General features: G+C 41.8%; 1 protein-coding gene across 1 annotated transcript; it reads left to right on the forward strand.

Annotated features, from left to right (window-relative positions):
• The first annotated feature begins 5,332 nt into the window (after window positions 1-5,332).
• Window positions 5,333-17,489, forward strand: bloc1s1 (lysosome-related organelle complex-1 subunit 1). Its single transcript, NM_001139613.1, is given in 4 exon segments — window positions 5,333-5,481; window positions 7,312-7,384; window positions 8,316-8,448; window positions 15,948-17,489. Coding segments are annotated over 4 exon segments (378 nt in total). The 5' UTR covers window positions 5,333-5,420; the 3' UTR covers window positions 16,059-17,489.
• The last annotated feature ends 309 nt before the right edge of the window (window positions 17,490-17,798 follow it).

Here is a 17,798-nt window from a genome sequence, read left to right on the forward strand (position 1 = left end):
AAAACCAGGAGGGCGAGAAAAAAGAAACTCAAAAAGGTAGGCGCTGAGACACAAAAACCACTGGTAGGCTTGAACAAGACAGACAGAAAACACATGTATAAATACCCAGGGGATAAGTGGGGAAGATGGGCGACACCTGGAGGGGGGTGGAGACAAGCACAAAGACAGGTGAAACAGATCAGGGCGTGACAAGTTGAGTATGGGGGCTGTATGTGAATAGGATTACAGATAAGCACATTGTGGTATTGTGACTGGGTGGTGTCCCAGTCATGGTGACCCTTGAATGAAACATGTGATTTCTTTACAATCAAGTTGGTTCTTGCAATAAATTGAATCTTTACAACACTATTGGAGGTTTTTGAAAATGAATGGTAGGCAAGTCGCTATCATAATGAGGTAGAAGTGTTTTGAACACAGCCTCTGACAGTCTCAGTGGTTGGCAATTCTAATCAAGGGCGTTGGCAGAGTTACCTGTATAAAAATATCTCATTACCATGAGTAAGTAGGCTGGCGTGAGCAGAGGACGGCAGTGTATTATTAGTCCAAATAAGAGCAAGGTTTGAAGGCTACAGTGGGTCTGGATGAACTTGGAGACAACAGTAGTTTTGTCCCTGCCATGTTTCTTTCCTTTCTCTCTGCAGATTTACAGGTCGTCACTAGTTTAGTTACCACAGCCACAAAGTCATAAACCCTGACTATTTCTACAATTTATCTTCTTAAAATCTGATTTGAAACCTAACGTTAACCTTAACCACACTGTTAACCTTATGCCTAACCTTAAATTAAGACCAAAAAGCTAATTTTAGTTTTCAGAAATTTTTACCACATAACCACTTTTGACTTGTGTCTGTGGTAACGAGTGGAAACCCCCATTTTATAGGTGGAGGTGCATTCTCCATCATACCTGCTACCAGTCAGAGCACACAAACAATTAATTCAAAAGGTTTTGGGCTAAATCATAAAGAATGATAGAGACCTCTAGCGGCCAAAACGGCTGTATTAGCATGGGCAGCGCCATTGAGGGCTTCCACACAGACGTTCCATTATATTGCCAATGAACAATGAAAAGAAATGTGGTGCAGTGTTCTAAGGCACTGCATCGCAGTGCTTGAGGCGTCACTACAGACCCGGGTTCGATCCCATGCTGTGCTACAACCGGCTGTGACTGGGAGACCAATGAGATGGTGCACAATTGGCCCAGGGTCGTCCGGGTTAGGGGAGGGTTTATGCCGGCCGGGATGTCCTTGTCCCATTGCGCTCTAATGACTCCTAGGGTGGGCCGGGATGATGCTCCAACTTCAGTCGCCAGTTGTACGGTGATTCCTCGGACACATTGGTGCGGCTGGATTCCGGGTTAAGCGAGCAGTGTGTCAAGAAGCAGTGCGGCTTGGCAGGGTCATGTTTCGGAGGACGCATGGTTCTCGACCTTTGGCTCTCCTGAATCTGTACGGGAGTTTCAGCTATGGGACAAGACTATAACTACCAATTGGGGAGAAATAGTGGTAAAAAGTAAATAAATAAATTAATTAATTGAAGGCAGTCGGGAGAAGAAAAGATCAGGTGGGGCCATTCTGCCAATGAGTGCAGATACGAATGTGAACAACCACAACAGTCCTTGCTATCCGGTATCCTTGGGACATCCCTAGCCCGTTGAAATGTAAAATGGTCAAGGTTATAGGCAGGGTAGGGACGGGATGTCCCAAGGATGCTGGAGAGCACTAACAGGCACAACTCTGATATAAAGTATTTTTTCTCCTTATATCAGTAGGCCTACGCTCGTAACAACCTAAACATTACAACATTTCTATTCAATCAAGTAAACCTCACGTAGCAAATAAGCCGTTAAATTGAGTTTGTTGACCAAATTTGACCTCCGTACAAAAACTCCTTGTTTGGTAAGCAAAAAAATTGAAAACACCACCTGCTGGAGTAGACAGCTTTTGGGCTGAGTTATCCCTCTCGCTTCGCCTCTTCCTCTCTGGCTGCCATCATTTTAATATAGAAAACTGGGTGGGACTTCCAACATAATGTCTCTTTGTTTTCCAGTCCAACAGCAGTGCATCCCTCAGGCCATCTGGGGCATGAACATCCTGCGCCAGTGTGATCCGAGAGCAAATGTCCAGTTGTGGAGACTGAAGCACATCGATATTTCAACATCACAGATACGATTTCCCACTGTGCCCATGATAAAGTTAACAACGTTACTTTAGTTGGCTTCTTTGAGCATAACTTGTATGTAATATAACCTATTCTGGGAGCCTAGCGTGTGTGCGTGTGTGTGTATGATCTATGTGGAATATTCTTGGACCATTGTCTTCCCTGAAAACAGATACTCACACGAGGAGCAATATGAGTCTACACAATGAAGCAGCAACTGTCCCTTCCAGTGATGTGGAGCTGACCTTGGACCTGGTTCCAGTAAAGATGGTCTTCATGGAGGCGTTAAGAAATAGAAATACTTTGAATTCAACATAGGGACACTTGACCTCCACCACTCCAGATCCCGTGACCCAAAGCCTTGACTCCTGAACATCCATCCCTGTAGCCATTTGAAATGCCTTGATGCCCTCTTCGTTATCTGTCCCCCACTTTACAGACAACAACTGATCTGAGGACCCTATTTAGCAGCGACGGAGTAACACACCCTAACCACTGCTCCATAATTACTGGTCGTCAACCTCCCTCTCATAGTGTGCCAGTTGGGTTTGATGCGCTGTCCAACTTGCCTGCCGTATAGCCTCCTGCTGCTCCACCGACAGCGCTATGCCAGCCACGATGCCTGCATGCCCCAGGTGCGCTTGTTTTTAACAACAGGGATGACAGGGAGGGTAGTGGTTGTTCTGGCTCAGGTTCAAGGAGACATGCCATTCCACTGAACCTGCCTCGGAGATAGAGGGTTGTAGTCTTCAGCCAAATACAGGTCCTCCATTGACTGCACCTGGTTGGGCCACGGCTGGCTTCCTCCAATCACATTCCACATCCGTACGGACGATATTGTGAACTGCCAAAATAGGCTGCATGGCTACACTGATGAGCTCCATGGAGGCATTTGCATATGGCAGAGAGAATCCCTTGGTCACCTATAGAGACCTGCCAAGAGGAAGGATGTTAAGTGACACATGCCTTTCAATGCCTGACTTTGAAGACCTTGAAATGCATTTGTTGTAAAAAATGTGCTATATAAATAAAGTTTGATTTGATTGATGACATTACAGCTGTAGAATATTAATAAACTGTCATTTTCATGAGGACAAGTGCAGTTTTTCCATAAACTTTTAATTGATAACTTGGGATTTTATCACTTGACATATCATATAGTGGAAAGGATCCTATAAATCAAGACTGAATGTACCACTCCAAATAAATACTGTGCCTTTGTCTCTGGTCATGCAACTACAATACAGTCTGGATGCCTAAACAAAGTCTTATCTGAATGTCAATAGATTTTTTGATTCATTCTCATCAATGACAACATTCTAGAACTGAGTTATCACTCATCTATGTCTGGTATCCTGGGTAATCTAGTTAATGTTTATATAATTGATTAATTAAGTAGCTCTTTCCTTGTAGAATGTTGACAGCTGTATAGAACACATTGTTTTGCTAAGATGCTCAAACTTAACCTAATAGCTACACTCACCGACACAGGATAAACGTTATCCCTCATGCTGGCCTTGGCCAAACTGGTAAGTTGCCCCTCACTATAGCTGCACTTCTCAACATGGCCAGACTGAGAGTGGTCTCCCCCCCTTTTAATGCTCTTATGCTCATCCTTGAAAAATGCCATAAGGTCTGAAATAGACACCAAAGTCGACATACTGTACAAACAATTGAAAGATAAGTAATACAAAATGATTTTTTGATCTACTGCTCTGCGAACTAGCTAGCTAAAGTGTAGTAAGTGGCTACTGTAGCTAAAACTGAGAAAGGGGACTGAAGAGGTTCAACACTTTATTCCCATTCATGTCAATACAGCACATGGATTCATCATGGATTGGGGACAGGTCTCTGATCGCGCTGGTGAATGGTAGATGACATTGTCAGTTAGAAATGAGGTGCTGCAGCTTCCTGCTGAATTTGTAGTCTTGCTGCAGTCTTTTCTGTTGTTAATTATTTCAAATGTTTTAGTAAATTGAGGCAAATACATTGATAAAACTGACCTTGTCCGAGAGATAATTACATGGATATCAAAATGTCACACCAAGGTAAGCCTAAACCAAACACATACTTAATTTGAAGTGTTTGTAAATTTCACTATAGCTGTGTTCAAATACCCATACTAACAAACTGTATACTACATACTTAATGAGTATATACTACCTACTATATACTATTAGTTCATTTTAGTATACTGTGAACGAACGGTATCCTTTCAGTTGAGTGTACTAGCGCTTCGCCTGCCGGAAGTTGTTGCTGTTGCTATTCAACCTCTTGCTAGCTTGTTAGCATAACAAATGACTAGCTAGACATTTTACGATTTCGGGTGTGTTTGTAAATTCAATCTGGAGTGTCAAAGAGCGCTCTGTAAATCCAGAGCGTTGTCAGATTGTCCGTTAGTAAATTCAGAGCGTTTCTTCTCTCGGAGTGCACCACTGGACCCTCTGGCAGAAGAGTAGTGTTGATCCGAGGACCTAACAACGGCCTTCAAGCACCCAAGCTAATTTAAATCTCACTCCCCCCATCTGAGATACTGTATCTACTGCAGCCCTCATCCTCCACATACAACACTTGTTCTGCCAGTCACATTCTGTTAAAGGTCCCCAAAACACACACATCCCTGGGTCCCTCATCTTGTCAGTTCGCTGCAGCTAGAGACTGTAACGAGCTGCAACAAACACTCAAACTGGACAGTTTTATCTCAATCTCTTCATTCAAAGACTCAATCACGGACACTCTTACTGACAGTTGGGGCTGCTTTGCATGATGTATTGTTGTCTCTACCTTCTTGCCCTTTGTGCTGTTGTCTGTGCCCAATAATGTTTGTACCCTGTTTTGTGCTGCTGCCATGTTGTGTTGCTGCCATGTTGTTGTCATGTTGTGTTGCTACCATGCTGTGTTGTCATGTGTTGCTGCCTTGCTATGTTGTTGTCTTAGGTCTCTCTTTATGTAGTGTTGTGTTGTCTCCCTTGTCGTGATGTGTGTTTTGTCCTATATTTTTATTATTTATTTTTAATCCCAGCTCAAATCCACGCAGGAGGCATTTTGCCTTTTGGTAGGCCATCATTGTAAATAAGCATTTGTTCTTAGTTAAATAAAGGCTACATTTTTTAAAAGTTTTAAAAAAGAGGACGAAGAAGATCACGTGGTACAAGTCTCTTCCGCATTTGGCAGTCTCGTGACAACAGCTATGAGTTCTGATAGCTTGCTAAATTAAAATATCTCTGATTAAAACATTCACCTGAACGAACAACAAAGTAAAAATGCTTTCTCGTTTATTAAAGGAGCACCAATCGAAGCAGAACGAACGAAAAGAACTTCAAGGTGAGAGGACAGAAGGTATCGTGCGAAACTGAAGTTGTCTGATTAGCTAGCGATAGTTATGCTAAAACAATACTACTAAATATAGCTAACTGTTAGCTAGCTAATTTGTGAACAGCAACGTTAAGCTTGTTCTAGTTAAGTTAACGTTACTTGTTATCCTGAACCTAGACTGGCACAAAGGCAGACAACTGTTGGAAATGCATGAGATGGGACAAGTAAATTGTGAATTTCGTGACTAACTGCATGTAGTTTATTTTAACTAGTAAAGGGCCATTCACACCAAGGTCGATAACTAACTATATCGATATATTATACATAACTATATTATACATAACTATAAAACGTTGGCAAGCATCCACACTAGAGGAGAGTGTATTGTTATACAGGAGCCTACACCTGCTCGCTGTAGGCCTATGAATACGGTGGTAACGCAGACCATTCAGTGCTTCCGGGTGTGTTAGTTGTCATAGTGACTTCTTCTTCCTTCCAAATTCAATGTTATTGGTTACATATACATATTTAGATGTTATTGCAGTTGTAACGAAATGATTGTGTTCCTAGCTCCAACAGTGCAGTAGTATCTAACAATTCACAACAATACACACACATCTTTGGGTTTTAACTGCAGTTGGGTATCCAATATGCTGCATTATAATATACATCCATTATACTCGGGGGTATGTATGCCCTAAATAGGAATAGGTTAGCTGTAGTTGAGAGGCCAGGTGCATAGTTGCTCAAAGAGAAGCCTGCTGTAACCAAAGTTAGAAACATATGTGCAACCCATCATTCATTAGCTAAATATTAGTCACAATACTGCAGTGAATAGGCTATAAGCCTACCCAGTGAATTTCCACAGTGAAAGATTAAAAAAAAAGCGCATTATGAGATGACAGGCAGCCTAGGATAGGCTACACTGTGTGGGCTCCCCAGGCTGCGCTCTCAGTTCCTGTGGGGATGCAGCTCAAATCTCCCCAATTTATTAAGCTTTTTAAGGACACGAAAATGATCATACCTAGGCTACAACAAATCAATGTAATAATGCATTTTTTGTTGTTGCAGTGAATGTAATTTCAATAACCCTGTGTTCTGAATGCATGTTTCATTCCTAAATAATACAAATCTGATCGGCAACCATTTGGGTCAGTAATTAGTATTTTCTAGACAGTTTACAAGGTCCAGAAAGGCACATTAGCAACCAGTCAGTGTGTATTTGTCAGGATGTTATCAGCGTTAACCAATACTATTGGAAAATATGTGCTGTTTGTTGTGGATTATAATTCTCCCAAAATGTCCTAGAATTTATGTTGCCAACAATATGCTCACATGTCTAGTTACCCAGGCAAGTTTACTGTGCGCTCCTCTCTCCTCTCCAAGCAGCCTCACACACCTAGAACTAAGAACACTTTAATCAAACACGTTTTTGATTTAATTGGAGGGACAGGGGGGGAAAAAATCACTCTGAAAGTGATCCAAAACGATGGCTCCCGTTCTCCACTCTTTTTGTAGTTATCATTGTAGTATGAATGCACCTGTTAACTTGAATTACATTATAACAATAAAACAGTTATCATCCTTGGTGTGGACGGCCCTTAACTATGGTCCCATCATGCAACGACAACAACAAATTGTATCAAGTTCTGTGTTAGTAGAGGAACTCACACTGATGCCCAGAGCTAGCTAGCGTATAACTAAGTAGCCTCAGAAATCAGATAGCTAGCTTCTTCTTGACCTGATGGCTAACAAGCTAGCTGCTCATGCTGCCATCTCCAGCGTAGGCCAATTCCATTCACCCATGACATGACAGCTGTTTTCTTTTTCCCTGCACAGAGGGACGTAGACGAGAGGCAATTACTGCTGCCACCTGTCTAACAGAAGCCTTGGTGGACCACCTCAATGTGGGGTATGTATGCCCTGTTTGTAACTTACCTGTTTTATGTGACCCATTCTATGTCCTATTGGTTCAAGTCATTCTGCTGTTCAACTCAGCCAATTCAGCTCAAATGGCTTGACACGTGACATATTAGACATTTGTTGTAACCTGCATTGAAAATGTTTAGCTACCGTCTTCTGTTTGAGTAGCCTTGACTTATTATAGCATGTTATAATTGAATAATGCCTGCAAATTTAACCCTGTGGGGCACTGTCCCAGACACAGATTAAAATTCATCCTGGACTAAAAAGCATTTTTAATGGAGATTCTCAAGTGAGTTGGGTTTTTCAGTCCAGGCCTAGGCATAATCTGTGTTGGAGAAACTACCCCCTGTTTGTGTGCTTAGCCTTCAATCACTGTGTTAATCAATGATGGCATGTGACTCCACAGCACAATGTACACTGGTAATATAGAATCGTTATGACAGCTACATAAGGGCCAAACCCAAGAAAAGCATCTTAGTGAGGAACAGTTAGACGTGACCACCATTGTTGTGCTGCTACATTCTATTGCAGTTAACAAAAAGAGGATAAAGTCAAGTGTAGCAACATTTCTCTCTCTTTGACATTTAACATTAAGGAGTTCATAAGGACATAATTTTACACTTTTTCAGGAACTGTCAGTCTACTTTCCCTTCAGTTTCCAATATCAAATAGAATGCCTTTGCCCATAAGATGTTATCAGATCAACCTTCTTTTGAATAATGGAACTTAGTTAGCTTCCATTCTTGTGCCAAACTTTGCATTCGTTTTCTGATCATCTCCGAACTCTTGTGGCTGATACCGTTGTTATACACATCTATATTGTGTTATAACGTCTTATTGTAAGTAACATTGTTTTAACATGTGCTATACATGTTATAGCCCTACTCATCTTCCACTTGCTGTGTGTTTAATTCCAGAGTGGCCAAGGCGTATGTGAACCAGAGGAAGCTGGACCATGAGGTGAAGACGTTACAGGTGCAGGCCGGCCAGTTCTCCAAGCAGACTGGCCAGTGGATTAGTATGGTGGAAGGCTTCAACCAGGCCCTGAAGGTACACACACACACACACACACACACACAGTCAACCATATATGGTCTTAGATTAGGAACCAGCATCTCTAAATATTTTGGTGAGTGGTGGCAGACCACATGTTTTTTGAGTGTTTTAAAAGATGTCAGGAGAAGTGGTATGGGGTATTTTCCTTCTACGACCAAAACAAAGTATCTTTACTATCCCTAGAGACAGAAGTTAGATTGAACAGTTCCACTCCTTTTTTGATGTATCATAAGCTCTGTCAAAAGCATTTTAGCCAAGTGTGTGTGTGTGTGTGTGTGTGTGTGTGTGTGTGTGTGTGTGTGTGTGTGTGTGTGTACAGTCGTGGCCAAAAGTTTTGAGAATGACACAAATATTAATTTCCACAAAGTTTGCTGCTTCAGTGTCTTTAGATATTTTTGTCAGATGTTACTATGGAATACTGAAGTATAATTACAAGCATTTCATACATGTCAAAGGCTTTTATTGACAATTACATGAAGTTGATGCAAAGAGTCAGTATTTGCAGTGTTGACCCTTCTTTTTCAAGACCTCTGCAATCCACCCTGGCATGCTGTCAATTAACTTCTGGGCCACATCCTGACTGATGGCAGCCCATTCTTGCATAATCAATGCTTGGAGTTTGTCAGAATTTGTGGGTTTTTGTTTGTCCACCCGCCTCTTGAGGATTGACCACAAGTTCTCAATGGGATTAAGGTCTGGGGAGTTTCCTGGCCGTGGACCCAAAATATCGATGATTTGTTCCCCGAGCCACTTAGTTATCACTTTTGCCTTATGGCAAGGTGCTCCAACATGCTGGAAAAGGCATTGTTCGTCACCAAACTGTTCCTGGATGGTTGGGAGAAGTTGCACTCGGAGGATGTGTTGGTACCGTTCTTTATTCATGGCTGTGTTCTTAGGCAAAATTGTGAGTGAGCCCGCTCCCTTGGCTGAGAAGCAACCCCACACATGAATGGTCTCAGGATGCTTTACTGTTGGCATGACACAGGACTGATGGTAGCGCTCACCTTGTCTTCTCTGGACAAGCTTTTTTCCGGATGCCCCAAGCAATCGGAAAGGGGATTCATCAGAGAAAATGACTTTACCCCAGTCCTCAGCAGTCCAATCCCTGTAACTTTTGCAGGATATCAGTCTGTCCCTGATGTATTTCCTGGAGAGAAGTGGCTTCTTTGCTGCCCTTCTTGACACCAGGCCATCCTCCAAAAGTCTTTGCCTCACTGTGCGTGCAGATGCACTCACACCTGCCTGCTGCCATTCCTGAGCAAGCTCTGTACTGGTGGTGCCCCGATCCCGCAGCTGAATCAACTTGAGGAGAAAGTCCTGGCACTTGCTGGACTTTCTTGGGTGCCCTGAAGCCTTCTTCACAACAATTGAATCACTCTCCTTGAAGTTCTTGATGATCCGATAAATGGTTGCTTTAGGTGCAATATTACTGGCAGCAATATCCTTGCCTGTGAAGCCCTTTTTGAGCGAAGCAATGATGACGGTACGTGTTTCCTTGCAGGTAACCATGTTTGACAGAGGAAGAACAATGATTCCAAGCACCACCCTCCTTTTGAAGCTTCCAGTCTGTTATTCGAACTCAGTCAGCATGACAGAGTGATCTCCAGCCTTGTCCTCGTCAACACTCACACCTGTGTTAACTTGTTATGGATAAGGGGCAGTATTTTCACGGCCGGATAAAAAAACGTACCCGATTTAATCTGATTATTACTCCTGCCCAGAAACTAGAATATGCATATAATTAGTAGCTTTGGATAGAAAACACGCCAAAGTTTCTAAAACTGTTTGAATGGTTTCTGTGAGAATAACAGAACTCATTTGGCAGGCCAAAACCTGAGAAGATTCCAAACAGGAAGCGCCCTCTCTGACCATTTCTTGGCCTTCTTGATCATCTCTATCCAAAACAGGGGATCTCTGCTGTAACGTGACATTTTCTAACGCTCCCATAGGCTCTCAGAAGGCGCCAGAACGTTGAATGATGACTTTGCAGGCCATGGCTGAAAAACAGTAGCGCATTTGGTAAGTGGTCGATCTGAGAACAATGAGACTGGTGCGCGCGTGCACGAGACGACTCCATGTTTTCATTTTCAACGACTCCCGGTCGGAATATTTTCGCTTTTTTACAAGAAAAATCGCATATAAATTGATTTTAAACAGCATTTGACATGCTTCGAAGTACGGTAATGGAATATTTTGAAATTTTTTGTCACGAAACGCGCCGGGCGCGTCACCCTTCGTTACCCTTCGGATAGTGTCTTGAACGCACAACAAAACGCCGCTATTTGGATATAACTATGGATTATTTGGAACCAAACCAACATTTGTTATTGAAGTAGAAGTCCTGGGAGTGCATTCTGATGAAGAACAGCAAAGGTAATCCAATTTTTCTTATAGTGAATCTGAGTTTGGTGAGTACCAAACTTGGTGGGTGTCAAAATAGCTAGCCTGTGATGGCCGGGCTATCTACTCAGAATATTGCAAAATGTGCTTTCACCGAAAAGCTATTTTAAAATCGGACACCGCGATTGCATAAAGGAGTTCTGTATCTATAATTCTTTAAATAATTGTTGTGTTTTTTGTGAACGTTTATCGTGAGTAATTTAGTAAATTCACCGGAAGTGTTCGGTGGGAATGCTAGTTCTGAACGTCACATGCTAATGTAAAAAGCTGGTTTTTGATATAAATATGAACTTGATTGAACAAAACATGCATGTATTGTATAACATAATGTCCTAGGAGTATCATCTGATGAAGATCATCAAAGGTTAGTGCTGCATTTAGCTGTGGTTTTGTTTTTTGTGACATTATATGCTAGCTTGAAAAATGGGTGTCTGATTATTTCTGGCTGGGTACTCTGCTGACATAATGTAATGTTTTGCTTTCGCTGTAAAGCCTTTTTGAAATCGGACAGTGTGGTTAGATAAAGGAGAGTCTTGTCTTTAAAATAGTGTAAAATAGTCATATGTTTGAAAAATGGACGTTTTCGGATTTTTGAGGAGTTTGTATTTCGCGCCACGCCTATCATTGGATATTGGAGCAGGTGTTCCGCTAGCGGAACGTCTAGATGTAAGAGGTTAATGAGAGAATCACTGACATGATGTCAGCTGGTCCTTTTGTGGCAGGGCTGAAATGCAGTGGGAATGTTTTTTTGTGATTCAGTTCATTTGCATGGCAAAGAGGGACATTGCAATTAATTGCAATTCATCTGATCACTTTTCATAACATTCTGGAGTATATTCAAATTGCCATCATACAAACTGAGGCAGCAGACTTTGTGAAAATTAATATTTGTGTCATTCTTAAAACTTCTGGCCATGACTATATAGATATGTATGTATGTGTGTGTGTGTGTGTGTGTGTGTGTGTGTGTGTGTGTGTATATATGTGTGTATGTATATGTGTGTGTCGTGGCCTAAAGTTTTATATATTATATTTTATTCCTATCCACTGTCACAACAGAGGCCTTTTACCAGGCTGTCATTGGAAATAATAATTTGATCTTAAATTTACTTGCCTGTTTTAAAAAGAAGTTAAATAAAAAAATATATACAATTACAGTAGGCCTCAAGCACATCAATATATATCTGTGACTCAGATAGCTACTGTTCTACCAAGACCACTCTTTCTCAGCTGTAAGACAATCTCTGTGCTGTGTCTTTGTTAGCATAGTGGAGGTAACAGGTATGAAGGATATCCAAACCCTTGTTGTTGAACATCAAACACAACATTCCTTCTCTCTGGCCTTCTACAATGTCCTGAGAAGCTGGTGCATTATCCTTGTCATATACTGCAAACTGAGAAAATAAGGTGTCACTAGCCTAAGGGACCTTGGCTTGGTCAGGGAGAGGGGGAGCGATGCTTTATTCCCGTCAAAATATCTCTGAGTCATCTCAGTCATAGCTCATTTTCTGCTTTGTCAAGAGGATGACTTTCAGGACATTCTGACAATGAGATGAACCTCCATGTCTGGTGCTCATTCATAAAGTTGACAGTACCACCCCCTCGTGGCAGGAAGATGTTATTACCATAGACACAGTGCATTCAGGGAATTATTCAGACCCCTTCCCCTTTTCCACATTTTGTTACATTACAGCCTTATTCTAAAATGTATTAAATAAAAAAAAATCCTCAATCTACACACAATACCCTATAATGACAAAGTGCAAACAGGTTTTTAGAAATAATACATTTGCAACCTGGTTTTGATTTGTTATTATTGTGGTATTGTGTGTAGATTGAGGAAAAATAAATGAATTTAATGCATTTTAGAATAAGGCTGTAACGTAACAAAACCAATACTTTCCGAATGCACTGTATACTGTATTTAGATATACAGTGCCTTCAGAAAGTATTTACCCCCGTTGACTTTTTCCACATTTTGTTGTTACAGCCTGAATTTAAAATGGATAAAATCACTGCCCTACACAATACCCCAGAATGTCAAAGTGGAATGATGTTTTTAAAAGTTTTTACAAATGTAATAAAAAATGCTGAAATGTCTTTAGTCAATAAGTATTCAAACCCTTTTGTTCTGGCAAGCCTAAAAAATGTGTTTAACCAGTCACATAATAAGTTGCATGGACTCTGTGTGCAATAATAGTGTTTAGCATCATTTTTGAATGACTACCTAATCTCTGTACCCCACACATACAATTATCTGTAAGGTCCCTCAGTGAATTTCAAACACAGATTCAACCACATCTCTACATGAAAATGGCGCCGGAGGGGATGGCTGCCGTTTTACGAGCTCTTGACCAATTGCGCTATTTAGGTATTTTTATTTTTTTTGCATTGTTTGTAACTTATTTTGTCTCTTATGACCGAAAAGAGCTTTTGGTTATCAGAACAGCGGTTACTCACCTCAAACTGGTGTGTGTCTATTTGTCAATAACAGCTGGTGCGCAATGTCTAATATTGAGGAAGTCTCAAGGTATTGCTTGCCTGAGGTAGCGTACCTCATGATAAGCTGTAGATCACACTATCTACCAAGAAAGTTTTAATCTATATTTTTAGTAGCTGTTTATTTACCACAACAAACTGATGCTGGCACTAAGACCACACTCAACAAGCTGTATACGGCCATAAGCAAACTTGAAAATGCTTTTCCAGAAGCGCCTCTCCTAGTAGCCGGCGACTTTCATGCAGGGAAACTTAAATCCGTTTTACCTCATTTCTACCAGTATGTCACATGCAACCAGAGGGGGAAAAAACTCTAGACCACCTTTACTCCACACACAGAGATGCATACAAAGCTCTCCCTCACCCTCTATTTGGCAAATCTCACCATAATTCTATCCTCCTGATTCCTGCTTACAAGCAAAAACTAAAGCAGGGAGTACCAGTGACTCGCTCAATACGGAAGTGGTCAGATGACGCAGATGCTGCGCTACAGTACTGTTTTGCTAGCACAGACTGGAATATGTTCCGGGATTCAGGAGTATACCACCTCAGTCACCGACTTCATCAATAAGTGCATTGACCATGTCGTCCCCACGTACATATCCCAACCAGAAGCCATGGATGACAGGCAACATCTGCACAGCGCTAAAGGCTAGACCTGCTGCTTTCAGGGAACTGGACGCTTATAAGAAATCACGCTATGCCCTCAGATGGGCTATATGCCTTTCATGCTTGCTTCAATGTAAACAACACTGTTCTGGATGACTGTATGATCACTCTCTCCGTAGCCGATATGAGCAAGACCTTTTAAACAGGTCAACATTCACAAGGATTACCAGGACATGTAGTTAGAGCACGCGAGGATCAACTAGCAAGTGTCTTCACTGACATTTTCAACCTCTCCCTGACAGAGTCTGTAATACCTACATGTTTTAAGCAGACCACCATAGTCCCTGTGCCCAAGAAAGCGAAGGTAACCTGCCTAAATGACTACTGCCCTGTAGCACTCACGTCGGTAGCCATGAAGTGCTTTGAAAGGCTGGTCATGGCTCACGTCAACACCATCATCCCGGAAACCCTAGACCCACTCCAATTCACACACCGCTCCAACAGATCCACAGATGACGCAATCTCTATTGCACTCCACAATGCCCTTTCCCACCTGGACAAAAGGAACACCTATGTGAGAGTGCTGTTCATTGACCAAAGCTCAGTGTTCAACACCATAGTGCCCACAAAGCTCATCACTAATCTAAGGACCCAGGGACTAAACACCTCCCTCTGCAACTGGATCCTGGACTTCCTGACGGGCTGCCTCCAGGTGCTAAGGGTATGCAACAACACCTCTCCTTAGTCCCTTCCTGTACTCCCTGTTCACCCACGACTGCGTGGCCAAGCACCACTCCAACACCATCATTAAGTTTGCTGACGACACAACAGTGGTAGGCCTGATCACCGACAACGATAAGATAGCCTATATGGAGGTCAGAGACCTGGCAGTGTGGTGCCAGGACAACAACCTCTCCCTCAACAATAATTAAAGACAAAGGAGCTGATTGTGGACTACAGGAAAAGGAGGGCCGAACGCCCCCATTCACATCGACGGGGCTGTAGTGGAGCCGGTCGTGAGTTTCAAGTTCCTTGTCCACATCACCAACAAACCATCTCGGTCCAAACAAGACAAAACAAGACAGTCGTGAAGAGGGCACGACAACACCTTTTCCCCCTCAGGAGACTGAAAAGATTTGGCATGGGTCCCCAGATCCTCAAAAGTTCTACAGCTGCACCATCGAGAGCATCCTGACCGGTTGCATCACCGCCTGGTATGGCAACTGCTCGGCATCCGACCGTAAGATGCTACAGAGGGTAGTGCGTACAGCCCAGTACATCACTGGGGCCAAGCATCCTGCCATCCAGGACCTCTATACCAGTGGTGGAAAAAGTACTCAAAATGTAAAGATACTTGGGGGGATAAAAATAAACGGAATGGAGCTAAGCACTGGAAAATCCCTAGAGAAAAATTGGTTGTCTGCTTTCCAACAGACACTGGGAGACACATTCACCTTTCAGCAGGACAATTACCTAAAACACAAGGCCAAATCTACACTGGAGTTGCTTACCAAGAAGACATTGAATGTTCCCGAGTGGCCTAGTTACAGTTTGACTTAAATTGGCTTGAAAATCTATGGTAAGACTTGAAAATGGCTGTCTAGCTATGATCAACAACCAACTTGACAGAACTTCAAGAACTTTAGAAAGAATAATGTGCAAATATTGTTCAATCCATGTGGGGGACTCTGGGATTTGAGTGTTTTTGTAACTGCTGTTTCCTGCTATCTAGAGCCTTAAATGACAACACCTGTTGTTTACGAAGCAAGTGATGAATAAAATTAGATTCTAGTTGATCTTATGGTTCTAAGATTAACTAGCCTTAAGATACATTTGAGAAACCGGACCCTGGTCATTACCAGAATAACTAAAACAGTTATGCATTTGTAATCTATCTTTGCAGGCTACTTATTCATGTTTAGTTCTAACCCTTCCCATTGTATCTTTAGTATTGGCCCTTATCCTTTTATCTTTTTCTTGACCAGGAAATCGGTGATGTGGAGAACTGGGCTCGCAGTATTGAGATGGATATGAGAACCATCGCCACAGCTCTAGAGTACGTACACAAGGGACAACTCGCATCAGCCTCTTCATAGACACTCTGAACCTAAACCCAGAACTGATGGACTGCTGCTAGCATTAGTAGCTGAACACTCTCACTGTGAAAGAGGGGGTGGATTCACAGCGGATACCACGATTCTGGACCCCAAATCCCGATAAGCCAAATATCTCCAAGGACAATACGTGGGTTCAGACATGACTACGGCTTTAAGGCTTGTCCAGTGTTCATGAGTGACACATTGTGTTACAGTAAGTATGTCTATGGACAAATAAACCTTATTGATAAGAGCATCTAAGTCCCATCGGCAATGTTGTTTTGTTAACAACACTTGAATTGTTTAAGGTCTATACCACATATAATAACCTTGTGGTGGAAATATCTAACTGTCCTCCTACTATGTGTAGTAATGGGCCACAACCTCACATATGGTCCATGTGAATTTAGCAACACTCCTAATAATAATGATTTAGCCATTCACACAAACATTATTTCCCCAATGAGTCAATCAGTGTCGGAGAACAAGACAAAGCATATCTAACGAATCAATTTTTTACGATCTGCTCCTGCGAAGATGAATAGTTAAGATTGGGGTGCTAGTCTCTCTAAAGTTATTCCATTTCCCTATTCCCATGGAGGATGAACAGGACAGCTAGCTAAGCGTGGAACAAAAGAGGCCCGTTTGTGTAAAAGTAGCGTGGGTAAATTGGATTTATTGGCTTGTAATTACAAGAGCCAGTCTCCTGTTTAGAAAGAGACTGACTAGTAACTGCTTCTCTCTGTCTGACTAAAACTACCTACCCTGGTTGCTGCAGAATTCCTGAATGAATATTCATCTTTGAGTAAGTTTACATGCACACTAATAACCCAATATTAAATGGATTGTGGCAGTATGCAGATTATGCAGTAGTCATTTACTCTGCTTATCTTAATCTGCATACGGTCATAATCGTAGTAAGCATATGACGATTTTAAACATCTGGTTTTCTGCGCACCATTTCAAATGATTAAGACATGTAAGAATCTTAATCAGTGTTCCAGCTGTTTGAGCTGCGCATGTGCCAGAACCAGCAGCACAAATTTCCTTCGAATATACGTGAGTAAAGTTTGTAAAAAACTGAAAGTATGCATCTTAGAAATAGTTTTCAGATACAAACTTTATATATCCGAACTCCGACTCAAATAGGCTCCCCAAAAATAACATGGTGGCTGTGGGAGAACGTTTCTTTTGATTGGCGATTTTCTGCATTTATCAAAGTCCCATCAGGTAGCCTGATTTCAGATGTGTCCATGGAAACAGGATTTTCTGAGGGAAATCGTTCTTCTTGTAAAGCGTGTAAACATTTGAAATCATTATTATTATTATTATATTAATTGGACAATGTTCACATAACTGTACTCATTGATGTCAGCCTGGGTTAGCAAGGCTAGCTACCTCTACCTGTGTAATAAATGCGACGGTAACATCAACAGTCTCTTGCTCCTTGAAAAGCTTTTGGATCATGTATGTCCCTCTTCAGTTAATAATTCTCATCTACTGTATGTCTTGTAGCCTGAGTTTGTCTGTTTACGCTATTATGCCAACTCATTGTCATGTCTAAACACATTGACGGCAATGGAGTTGGTAAACCCACAAACCGATCTGGGGGACTAGGCTATATGTCTTGTCCACAAGAGGAAAAATACTTGTCTCTTAACTTTTATGTTTTGTTGTGATGCTTCTCTTTGCTTGAATAAAGACATCAAGTAATGACGGACAAACTCGGGCATTTGTATT

The sequence above is a fragment of the Salmo salar genome, chromosome ssa22 (assembly GCF_905237065.1).
Source record: "Salmo salar chromosome ssa22, Ssal_v3.1, whole genome shotgun sequence".
Classification (NCBI taxonomy): Eukaryota; Metazoa; Chordata; class Actinopteri; order Salmoniformes; family Salmonidae; genus Salmo; species Salmo salar.